We start from the raw sequence: 13250 nt of genomic DNA, 5'->3' as shown, positions 1-13250 counted from the left end.
ATTCCCTTTCCAAGTACCGACACGATCGAAGTCACTGCACAAAAGGCGTTCGCTGGTGTCGTCCTGCCGTTGCATTTGCAAATGGAACTCTCTCTCTCAATAAAAAATAAAAGTAATTGTTTCCAAAGGGCGGATTTAATCTCTACCTTCTAATTCAAATATCAGCTCCTCTTCAATATTTTCTAATACATTTCTAACTTATTTGTTTACTAATTAAGAAGCTAAGACAAAAGGTTAATTAAATGTTGAATAAAATTTACACCATTCTCAGTGGAAGTGTCAGTATATTATTTTCCCTATAACGTCCTTCATGATCATTCACTCTCATAATAAACTACTCGTTAGGATTACCTCGTCTTGGTTAAGTTCTAATCCTTCCAGTACTCTGTTTAAGTGATACTCCTGAATAGGCATTTTTCTAGCTTCACTGAATGTCATATGCCGCAGTAATATACTAGATCCAAACGTTAACCCGTCCATATCTTCCGTTGCTGTGGCATAAACTTTTCCAGCTTTAACCATTGCAGCACATTGTGCTTCTGCTTCACATGGAGCCTGTGAAATTTTAAGATAAAATATATTACTCAATTCTCTACTTGAACCGGAGTTTATGATGCCATTACATTGTTTTAGTTTGATAAATAACATCTTAATTTTTTAAAAGCAACTCATAATTTGAATCATATTTTTACGATATTAGTGCTGTACTTATAAGAAAATTGTTACTCTTATAAACGCATGCATATACTGACAAAACAATCCCAAAAAATTAAATACTGATTTGTTTTAAACTTATTTTTCATAACACCTCCTCTACGAGCAATTCCGATTTTCTCATTTAAATGCAACTCATGTAAATTCTCTTGATTTTAACTATAATTTAATTTTGACTTAACTGCCTTATGTTGCGTTATAAGAAAATTTGTTTTGTCTGATTGGTTTTTATGATTAAGATGGTAGACTTTTATTTTAACAAAAGAGACACTGACCAAAGCTTAAAACCCACTTTATTTTAAATTATAATTTGTAACTATTTCGGATATCTAGCATATCCTTCTTTAGACACTATCGAAAATAAATGAAAATACAGACATATATATAGCCATTGTTATGACAAAGTTTAAATTCTTTAACCGTCATATATATATTAATTGCTATGATCGTCACAGACTTTTATGTCTAAAATCCGCTTTTAGTTTATGAGTGAAAAGGACTTACGAATATTTTTGAAGGTTGCTGGCTGAAATTCCCTGTAATTATTACTACTACTATAATAAATAAATCTTGCACCTAAAGGGCAACATGTTTTCAATAAAGTGATTCGACATTCATATGAATGACCTTTCCTTTCGAGAAAGTAAAAAACAAAGTAGGTCCCCATTACCACTTTTGAAAATAGTATTAAAAATGCGTCAGTTACTTTCTTTAAATAAATACCTAAAGCTCAGTTTCTAGTGCGGAGAGTTTAGTTTGATTAGTTGCTCGAAAACGACTACCATGTGTTCATATTTCATAAATACATTTCCTTGTTAAGCATACAATGTTCTATTATCCACTCTCTTCAGAAAAACCAGTGGCGCACAGCACGGCACGTTCATTCACATCTCCTGGGACAAATGCAGTGTTGATGTTTCTCACACTTAGATGTACAGAATGTCGTAGTTTCAACTCGTTAAGGAAAATCACTCGCAATCATGTATTCCCCATGGTGCACTTTCACACGATCCTGTTCAACAGCACATTGCCTCAAGACTGGTTGGGCATCCCAGCATGTTTTCTAAACACGTACGAAGATTGTGATGTCGTAGCGTCACCTAGGTCCATTCTTTGTTGTGTTATAGGAAGGGGTTTTCCACCAGACATAGAATCGGATACTTCAAGAGCACCAACCCAATACAATCAATCTGAATAGATTTCTTTGGCAGAGAGTGTGTAACTTTCTGAGAGTTACCAAATTCATTTAAATCTGTTCAGAAGTTACTAACAAAATAACATGCACAGAGTGTACTTTTGCAAACAATCATATCACACACTCGCAAATCTCCTTCGAGTGATTTCAGTTGAGGTACGTTCGCTTGAACATAGACGATAAATTTTTAGTTTCTGTAAAGTTTATGTACTACTCAACTTCTACACATCCCCAAGTCCGTCTACACGCTAAGTTATTTGGATTGAAAAATTATGTGAGCTCTTTAAGTTACATGAAAAGAATCAAAGAGATTTACTCAACAATGAAGCTTCTTTTCTTCTCATCTTGGTAGCGCGTATCAATACTATCAGGTCAAAATTAAAAACAATGTTTATTGATGAAAATTTATTGATGTATGATTCGTAACTCTTAATGAATTTTTGCATTAATCATCGTAATCCATCTTAATTTAGACCTAGCTATATACATATGTGAACTCTAAATAATATGCTTTGGTGAACTAGGTTTCTTTTTCTTTCTTTCTTTTTTTCGAGTTTAGCACTTGTTCCTTTCAGTAATTTAATTGTAACATAAATAAACAAATAAAAATAGACAGACAAGGACAAACTGGTCGTCCGAAATACACATTTTTTCTCACAAAGCGATTAGTACGAGTTCATCTCTATTTGTGTTCTCATTCGTATACTACTTGAATACTGCCCAAAAGTTGAGGACCATTTTTTTATTTAAGTATAAATTTTGCCTTGTACGAACTAAAAAATTTAGCAAACAGTGCAAAATGAGAAATAATAATGGTATTCTTTTAAAAATCCTTATTTTCAGTCAGTTCTGACTCTTAAGCTTCTTAATGATTCTTAGGTGCCTACTTGCAGTTTTTATGACTATTCTGGAATTCTGTGGATCCTATTTCTGAGTTGTTATTGCTGAAAATTCCCAATTTTAGCAGATTACAATCAATCATTATACAATTATTACATTTCGTAATTTAATCAAGAAATGTACATGAATTACTTATGGAAACATAAAGCACCGATGTCTTTAATTTCTTTAGTTAACTGTTCTAAGAGTGCTATCCTTATACTTACTTCAATATATGGAATACCCATTAATGTTAAAAGTTGTTTACACTCATCTGCATGGTGCTTTGTTACTTTTACAAGACGTCTATTAAACTTATCGATCTGCTCTACATCACCTGCAATACATCAACAGAGAATTATTTAAGTTATTTTTTTAACTTTTTTTTTTTTAAGCATTTAACTCTCAAAAGGGCAATGAATCACCAAAATTATACAAGCAATTCCTGGGTTCGTCGCCCTGAACAACTCTAAGTACGATTGCAAAAACTTAAAATGTCAATTCACTCAAAAAGCAGCGACATACGTAACAGTATTTTCTTGTTGCTATTGGTTGAAACTTAGCGTCCCTTTTCAAAATCGAAGCTATATGAGACATAAACCCACAGTTTACTGTGGAATCCAAATCACTGTAATGCGTTCCAATTTATGATGCTCTTCCATCGGGAATAGAGCCCGGGACCACATGCACCACAGGTGCATGTACAATTAATGCTATCTTTCCTGTATATAAAATAGACTTGGAAAAAAGTACTATCCCGTGTAGATTTTCTCACTCAAAAACATTTAAACAGGGTTTCGCCGAAATGTCCAAAGTCCGAAAAAAAAAGAAGAAGAAGAAGAAGTTGGACTCATCTTAAAAACCTTTAAAACGGACCTAAGTTGTTGAGATTTTTATTAGTATAACCAAGTTGTATCACACTGCTTTATTTTATTTTTTATTTATTTTTTTTTTTATTTTTTTTTTTTAGAGACTTTGGACATTCATTGAAAGAATTAGGAACTCTCAATATTATTATGATATACTACGTAGAACGTTTAATAAATATGGAGACAAATCTAAGGCCATCGTGGAATTCTGAATATACGTGAATGAATTCTCACCTTGGTTTGAGATAATTAGAGAACAAATTGATGTATGGATGGCGTTTATAGTTGAAATGTTAAACCCAATTGTAAAACTTATAATAATGTAGATTGTGAAATTGTAAAATAAAATTGCAAAACACTGTAAAACAAAATGCAGTATGAAAATTTCGACAATGGTAGCCTAGAATGTAGGAATTATCGTTCTGAATCATTCTTGGTACAGGCTAGGCCTGGGCATGCTTCTTTATATGTATTCATTACGACGTGAACACAGGGCGATACGCGAATTCGAACCTAGCACCTCGCAAAAATAGTCTGATGAATTTGCTGCACCTTTGTCACAAGATTAGTGCGTTAACAATGAAAAATTTACCTGTATATATTTTGGCAGGAAAATGGGTGACAAAGAACGGGATGTGTGAGTAGCAAAAATTAAATGATATGATATATATATAACTTCATATCGGCGCTAGAAACAAAGGAGATACGCGACTGATTCGTTTTAAATTTCAAATTCTCCTCGCAATGGTGAACATTCTTGGTGTAAGAATTGATCTTTAACCTGGGAAAGTTCATGAGCATATTCATTTAGCGCGGGAAACAAAAGGGTTGCCGCTAGAAACGGGCACTCAAATTCAAAATCATCATGTAAATCCGACTAACACGATTTGCTTTCATCACGTGTTCATATCTTTTTTCTCCTGAGAAACTTGAAATTTATAACAAACAACGCTTGGATTCATATCGCAAAGTGTAAAAAAAGAAATAACAACAGCTGTGCCCACTTCATGGTCAAAACTCATATACAGAGATGTCGAATGAAATTGGTATGGCATATGCCAGACTCGTTTGCAATGAGACAAACACCTTTCCAAGAGCACGGTTTCCCTGAGGAGCTCATCCGATCATTACGATAGTCGGTGCCGCCGGGCCTCATTTTACAATGCTGCGTCGCCGGAACGAAATTTGGCAAGCCAACCGCAATTTAAAAAAAAAAAAAATCACTTGTAATAGTGTATTCTCCATGGTGAACTTTCATACGATCCTGTTTAACAACGCCCTGGTTCCTGACTCTGTGGGTACTCTAGCATGTTAGTTGTGTTATTGAAGTGAGTTTCCCACTAGATATCAAAGCGAACATTACATTTGAACAAACCCAATACATAACTAAGAGGGGTTTGTGATAAGATATTGGTTAATCTGTCACTGTGATCTGATATTATAATTACGAATAATTAAAGTGTTACCTGCTTCTTCGGCTTTCTCAAGAGCCTTTTGAGCTTCTTCTCTCCTTTCCTGCCTCTTCGCCAACTCTCCTGATTTTAAATCAGGAGGTTTCCCATCGAAAACGTAAACTGGTTTAATTCCATTCTCAACCATCCTTATTGTCCTATAGAATGTACCCATAAGATGACTGCAATTAAATTTCAAAGACAAGGGAATTAATTAACTATGTTTTGGTTGGCTGAGTGATTTGGACTTTAGGATCTCTTTCAGCAGCGAGGCTTATGAGAAGTAAACCTATAGTTTAACATACGATCGAACCACATGGGCTCGTACCAGGAATTTTAGCCTGGTCTCGCTTATGCCGACCATATAGCCACAAGAAAGTTAAAAACTCTTCTCGTTTCATAATACTAATTTACAGTAAATACGACATTAACAACGTGAGTCAATTCAGAAATCAGATATCTAAACTTCACATTTTTTCTTAAGTTACGATCCATTTTTATTTAATATTGATCATTCTTTTGTTATATAGCACAATGAATAGTTACTTTCTAATAAACAGCATTTACATGATATATTTAATTGGTTAAATTGTTTAGAGTTGAGGCAAAACGTTAAGGCAGGATACTGAATATTATTTCAACAAATGGAAGATTAAACGTTAGCTGAATATAAGGGACATTTTTAAGTACATTATTAAAGAATGCCAATACTGCTAGGTATATTTACTACCTATACAAAGGAATATCAAGAAATAATAAGCAACAGTAAGTTATTGTAGATATCACAGTAAAAATAATAATAAAAATTTTAAAAAAAATAAGAAAAGGAAAAGTAATGAATTTGGATTAAGTATTTTTTTTTTTAATTTTCCGTTAATTCTAAAATATTATTAGCAATTAAAATAAAGGAACTTGATCAAAAAATGTGACATACCAATCGGTAGATCTCATAGAGTTGAACAAAATTATATGGGTGAGTATTAATCCTCATGCGTACTTTTCGAGATTTGTATATATATATATATATATATATATATATATATATATATATATATATATATATAGTAAACCTAAATACTGATAATGTAAGATCACCACGCCACCAATTAAGCTGAAATACCCTAATCAACCTTTTCAGTGTGATACTTGCAAGACAACAGTAATGAGATTCAACTATAATACTGTCCGAAGATAAGACGAGATACACATCTCAATCGAGATGAAGAAAATAAGAAGCTTCAGGATAAATTCTCATGTGCGGTTTCCGGGGAAAACTAATTTTTATGGTGGTAACAGTATGTCGTTCGTTGCTTTTATTCTGCTGGAACAGAATGTTTATTTATTTATGCACCGTGTATTTTTTTAAGACTATTAAGCAGCAGATTTTCCAAAGAGAGATGCACATACACCTAACAGTAACAAAAATATTACTTTATTTACTTGTTATCACACTAAAACTAATAATATAAAATTATACATTCAGAATTCCTGTATCAATAAGATGTAATTAACATTAATCATATAAATACAGTGCATTGAGCTATCACTTCTTAAGTGTCATGATAGTTAAAATGTACGTAAGATTAAAATATTACCTGGTGGTTTCGCCATCCGCAGACGTTAATTGCGCTCCTTCATTTCTCACTGCTATTAAAAATTGATACAAACTCATTGATGCATCTATGGCAACCTTTCGCCCTGTAAATTAACGCAAAAAATTAATTAATTTAACTTAATTAAATATAGGTCGTATATATATATATTTGTTTTCATACAAATCAACTTTCATATACAAGTAAAACGAAATATATCGTATCACACTTATGACAGAAAGGATGAATTTTTCATTAAAAATAATATCCCAAACACAGCTATTAATAAAATTAATAAAGTAAGTCTTTATATGACAGAAAAGGATTACCTCACTTACAAAGGTGTGAACCACGCGAATTGAACTACAGGGTCAAGCCAATTGTTGTCGCTTTGGAAATGAGATGAGAAAATGTGATCAACTTCTTTGTAATCTTTTACTACTTTGCAGTCCTTTGAAGAATAACACTGAATAAGTACCGAACTCAGTTACTCCTGGTAACATTAAAATTGCGATCTGGCCTGAAAGAGTAGTAACTATTACATGCCTCGGTCAAGGTAATCTCTGTTTGAGAACATACTATATTAAAAAAAAAAAATAAATAAATAAAAAAAAAATCAAAGAATACCCTGAGTGGCAGAAAAATTGGACACTTTCTATACTCATAATATGTAAGAAAAGTATATCAAATGTTAGGTAGCGAGAGGATATGATTCTTTTTTTCTCTCCATAAGTGTTATAATGCAACAATGTAGGAACTGCATGAAATGTTAACAACCATATAAAAGAAATTCGAATACGTTACCTGAATATTTATTGTACATTTCCAGAAAATGATATATGAAAATATAACACACACTCAAACGCATCAAGTGTGATATTAAGATATGTGAATGATTAAAACACAAAATTTTAATCAGTCTTATGGCCTTTCGCTCGCTTCGAATTGGTATCTCTTAAACACAGTAATACTTACTTCACGAGGAGGAGTATAATTCAGGGGACCAGTAGCGAAGCAGGATTGCTGATTATCCAAGATTGCGACGAACCCCACTCCTTGCCATAATAATTCTACTAGCCTTTCAAGCAGCTTGAAGATGGGTGGCTGGACTACTACAACCGTCTTATGAATAGCCCGATAGCGATCTCATACGATGCAGTAGGCGACCAACGCAAAAAAGATTCAACCTCCTCCCGCAACTGAAAACAATTAACTGCCGCTTTAGCGCATTTTCACTATATTAGAGCATTTATGTACATAAAATACAAACGCTGAACACCACTGAGCTATATTGAAAATAAAGAACCCAATGAGGCTCATATAATGGAGTACACGGATGCAATTTCCAGAGAAGTGTGTTGGGTTTGGGCATTATGTCGTAAAAGTGGAAATATCGGCGTTGATAGTAGCTTCTTTAAGATGTTACTAGTAGACGTATGAAAATATATAAAATGACTGTGCGACATTTGCCCTTAAGCTGAGACGCTCAGTTCGGGCAATAATGAAAGTCAATTGAAAATAGATCCAATCGATATATTTCTTACAATTTTAGTCTCCTATGAATATTTCCAACTAACTTCAATGGAAAATATATGAAGTTGATTAAATGTCTTAGGTTAACAATACACAGAAAAACAGTTTGAAAAATAATAATAATTTGGCAATTCTGAATGTGTTAGCGTTCTCTTGGTTTTCCGCCCAGTTATGCTTTGTAATTCACAAAACAATATCGTTCCTACGTGCTTTTAGTGTCTTATCAAAAACTGTTTGTCGAGGAAGTTTGTAAAATATCTGGCTAGTCTCTTAAATAAAGACGTACATTATTCATTGGGAAAAGCAAAAAAGAAAATAAATGATTTCAAAATGTTACAGCTTCTGCGTTTCTTACAGATGAAAAATGTTATGAAGAAATAAATGCTGGTTAAAGTACCTTGTACACTCAGGTAAAAAAAAAAAAAAAAAAAAAAAAGTAACCGCGGTTTAGTTACACGTCCTTTAACTAGATTTTCTAGCTTTAATGGATTTTGATAATAAACTTTACTTTCTGCCCAAAATATGACTGATTTCCTTAAATGGCTAGTCTGAAGTACACAAAGAATACCATGCTGCTGACGGAGAAATAATACACAAAATTGGTACTGACTGAAATAACTGATTACGTTAAAGAAAGAATAAAAGATTGTGATTAGCTTGATATCCCATGTTCTGTTCGTAGTAAAGTACTATCTAATAGTCTCCAATAGCTTTATCAGTGTACATTATTATATTATGTTATACCTAATAAATAAGTAAAATAAATTATTGAGACATTATTTTCTGGAATTGAGAAGGATGTAAGACTGTCCCTAGGTATCAGTCACAAAAAATTTTCTGTTCACTCTATTTCAAACAGACTTCGAATTTAAACCGGTCATTGGGGCCGTTCTCCGATCTAAAGCGGGACGGTGTCAACTGAGATTGTTATACCGCTACTAGATGAGTGAAATAAATTATGGTTTATAATTCGTAGAATCTAGAAGAATGTAACAGCTTGACTAGGTATCAGTCACGAAGAATTTTCCCTACATTCTATTTCAATCATATTTCGAACTTGGACTTATCAATGCTATTTTGCTTCAAACTGCGGAGAGTATGAATTACGATCACGTCATGCCTAGTAGATAGTGAAATAAATTAAGAGATTATTTTGTAGAATCTAGAAGGATACAAGAATGTTTCTAGGTACCAGCCACGAAAAATTTTTCATTCATCCTATTTCAAACAATTGCGAAATTTGGACCTCTTTTTGCGCAAAACATGTTTCGAAATTAAAGCTGTTATTGGCTCCACTCGCTCTTCCAGTAGCCGTAGGTATCACAAGTGGCGGTCATTTTTATTATATGTGTGAAATAAATTACAGGCAGTAGTTTCCTGGATTCCTAAAAGAGTGTATTATAGTACGCGGCACCCGAACTGCGTACGACCTTCTCCAGTTTCTCCCACTCTTTTCATTCCTTCATCTTTCATTATGATCATCATTTCCCTTAGTCTCGGAGAATAACGTGCGACGTTCAACTTAAAAATATGCATCATTGGTTCAACGTGCAGCGGTTATGCCCTGTAGACTAAATCAGAGATAAATAAAAATAATGATGGGAGACTAATGTATTATGATAATGGGAAAATATGGAAAAAACTACCAACCGAGAAACCTACAAACTTGCTTTGACTTTAAAGAATCAAATACGCTTATCATCAGAGGTCTTATCACTGGGACACTATGCATTCCTCATGTGTATTCCAGGCATTGCTGCATAACACGTAATTATTTTCTTGTTCAACTTTCCTTGTCTTGGAATATAAAAAATAAATCAAAATGGTTTGGCATTGATTGGCCTTCGGTTCGCGGAATCCGAAGTCCGATACTCGGATGGATGTGAATGGGGTTATAAACGACGTACATAACCAACTAGTATCAATTATTAATACATTAATTTCTAATCATGTGAATTCGAACAAAATGAAATATAGTATTCATAACCACATTTGGAACGGAAAATAGTGTTATTAAATAATGTATAAAATATTTTTGTTGTATGAAAATGTGGTGGTTCTTGCTGTAGTTTTATCTATTATTTAATCACTAACGTATTTCATGTTTTGTTACATTTAGAACTGATACGATGTGAAGTTTGCTTAGTTCTATATCCATCAATATTTGAAATATGATATGTTGTAAATACTAGTAGAATCATTACAGTCGGAACTACCATGATCTGTAGCCGATCCTATTCGTGAGGAACTGGTTCCTTAAGAATCGTTTCATTGAACGATTTATGAATGAAATGGCCAAAGTAAAAACTTGCCGATACATGCATTAATAATCCTATTAATGTCAAAGTTTTTATTTGTTATAAAATAATGGATATTGTTAGTGAGACGAATTCCTTTGATACATGCAACATGTGCCTACTGGAAGCTGACATTTTTTTTCGGAAGTTTGATAATATCGCATTAAGGACTCATTGGCTGACGCAGACTATACCAATATATATATGTATCTTTCCCTACAATTATTTCTGGTAGTCATCTTGAAGTCGTTCGAAGTGCGTACGGTATTGTCGTGTCGCCCTCCGTGTACCGATACTTTCCAAATGGAGATAAAGATAATTACTGAAATAATTTTAATTTGTGAATAATTACTTCTGCTAGGTTCCTCAATTTCATTTGTACAAAGTAGGATATAGTTATATCACCCATTCCAAACACTTTGCGAAACCATTTAAAAAATCTTTTAAAAAACGTAGCTAGATAAGAAAAAAAAGGTTAACTTTACAATGACCACCCCAGCTGGTATATTCACTCAGAAATTCGAGAAATTACAATCTACTAATTTTATGAAAATGGGTCAAGAGTAAACTTTACAATAAGAACCTACACGCTCCGGTTAAGCATGAATAAGTAGAGTAGAACAGAGCAAGATAGGAATAAGTATGGTAAGTAGGATCGAGTTAGCTTAAGAATAGGGAAGTTTTGACCCATTTTCATAAAATTAAGAGTGTAATTTCTCGTTTCTGAGTGAGTATACGAGCTGGAGCGGGTATTGTAAAGTTAACCCTAGGTATAAACTTCCCCGACCTTAACCTAACCCGTTCCTACCCCTACCCTACTTATCCCAATCTTACTCTACTCTACCGTAACCTACTCTGCTATACCCTTTTAAAGCGGTCCTACTCATCAATGCGGAGCTGGAGCGTGCAGTGTAAAGTTTACCCGAAAAAACATGTACTGCATACACAGGATGTTATTTTGCGCAACTTTTAGTATGGACACGGTACGTGTGTACAACAAAAATGTGATCTATTGCCATACAATCTCAGAATATTGCAAATTCATAGCTAAAGGGTTAAACTATTCGAACTTACCAAAATAGTTTTTGATGTCACTCTCCTTAACAGCTTGTGGTGCAACATCTGCTATCAATTTTGCTAAACCTAATATTCCCATTCTTAACCTTGTCACTAGAAATACACACACACAAATCTTTGTTATGATACCCCACTATTATGCCTTATTCGGCGTTAGGCTGCGGCTACACTCCACACACTCGCTTTTTAAAATACTATGCCAATGCCAATTTACGCGGGAATCACTTCGCTTTTCGTTCATCGTTTGTTCAGGCTTTTAAATCACACCTACAAGCTACGCTTCTTGAGCAGTAGTGTCCAGCCTAATTACGTCGCGGTTTCCGTCAACATAATGGAAAATTTATAATTTAGTTTGCAACAATCGTCAAGAATTTGCGTTGCTTTGCTGTACGCAGAATTTTGCAAAGACATACCTAATGACCCCGTATGGTGTTAAGACCTATGAAATATCCTACTAATGAGTTATTAAATTGTAGATTCTAGCTCATGTTTCTTTTATGAAGGTTTGTTACACGTGGCTAGTCTGTGTGCATTTGGTCCACGGTCACCCAAAAGGAGAAAACATGAATAAATTATGGGGGCTACTTTTCTTTTTTTGATTTTTCTTCTTCAATTTTGAATTTTAAGGTTTGAAACTCTCGCCGAACTGCCTGTGGGGTGCAGTCATACGTACGACTAACTTTGCAAACGATGCTCTTCTAAAGATAATGTTTAATTTAAAAAAAATAGGAAATAACTGGAAGGAAAAGAGAAACATTCAACCCTATAACTATTTCTACATGAGTTAGTTTCATAAGTTACAGAATTGACCACAGAGCTATGGAACTTTTGGGGAACTTACAAAAAATTCGCGGGGTCCTATGAAAAAGTTTGTTGCTCCATTAAATCTATGGATGGTCCTGCCCGGGTTTCATTTCCGGTGGAAAACAAAAATTTAATTCACTATCATTAGTCATTCGTCTCCCTTCGCCTGAAGGGTATAAATATAGAACATTACAGTAAGGAAATTCATTTACTATTTCTTTCATTATTTGACATGAACTACCCTTGTCCTGTTCAAGTTTCAGAAGCAATATTGCCAACGAAGTAACATTTTACTGTTCAACAAACTATTGGAGTTACAAAGTTCCACTTCAATCAGTAGCGTAGCCAGGATGTGTGTTGGGGCAAGTGCTGTTATAGGTACATATAGAAAAATTACAAACAAAAAAATATATAAACAGAGAAATATATAAAAAATTACAAACATCAAAGTACCAAAGAACATTGTCGGACCTCTTTGGGGGCGGCCCCTCCGGGCCCCCCCTTCCCTACGCCACTGACTTCAATGATTTGTCGCAAGCTGGCTACGTATTTTTACATTAATGTATATAATTTAACGTACCCTAATTTATATATAAAAAGTAAATAATATTTCCTGTGGTGCGTCACCGAGTTTTATAATTCCCAAACCTCCTGTTTATCTTTGATTACTTCAATAGATCCTTCATAGCTTCACTCATCTAGAGGATAATATAATGAAATTTCCACCTAAAATTGAATTAAACAACAGTGTATGGGTTATAGTGCATGGCATATAACACATGTGTGCATCAAAGAGCCAGTGGTGTGCATTTTGATGATTCAGATGGACCTAACGTCGA

The 13250-nt window shown here is 33.9% G+C and overlaps 1 protein-coding gene across 1 annotated transcript in view; it reads right to left on the bottom strand.

The window, feature by feature from the left end:
• Positions 1-11960, bottom strand: part of Fen1 (Flap structure-specific endonuclease 1) — a 39494-nt gene extending 27534 nt beyond the window's left edge. The window contains exons 1-5 of the mRNA XM_081745382.1: positions 11605-11960; positions 6704-6806; positions 5124-5290; positions 3016-3125; positions 352-555 (exon numbers count right to left, since the gene is read on the bottom strand). Of these exons, the coding sequence (XP_081601508.1) occupies positions 352-555; positions 3016-3125; positions 5124-5290; positions 6704-6806; positions 11605-11686 (666 nt within the window). The 5' untranslated portion in view covers positions 11687-11960. The remainder of the gene's footprint in view (positions 1-351; positions 556-3015; positions 3126-5123; positions 5291-6703; positions 6807-11604) is intronic.
• Between the last annotated feature and the right edge of the window lie 1290 nt (positions 11961-13250).

The sequence above is a fragment of the Thermobia domestica genome, chromosome 2 (genome assembly GCF_964235325.1).
Source record: "Thermobia domestica chromosome 2, izTheDome1.hap1.1, whole genome shotgun sequence".
Taxonomy (NCBI): Eukaryota; Metazoa; Arthropoda; class Insecta; order Zygentoma; family Lepismatidae; genus Thermobia; species Thermobia domestica.
Note: the sequence above shows the minus strand (reverse complement) of the source record. Positions and strands in the feature narration are given on the sequence as shown.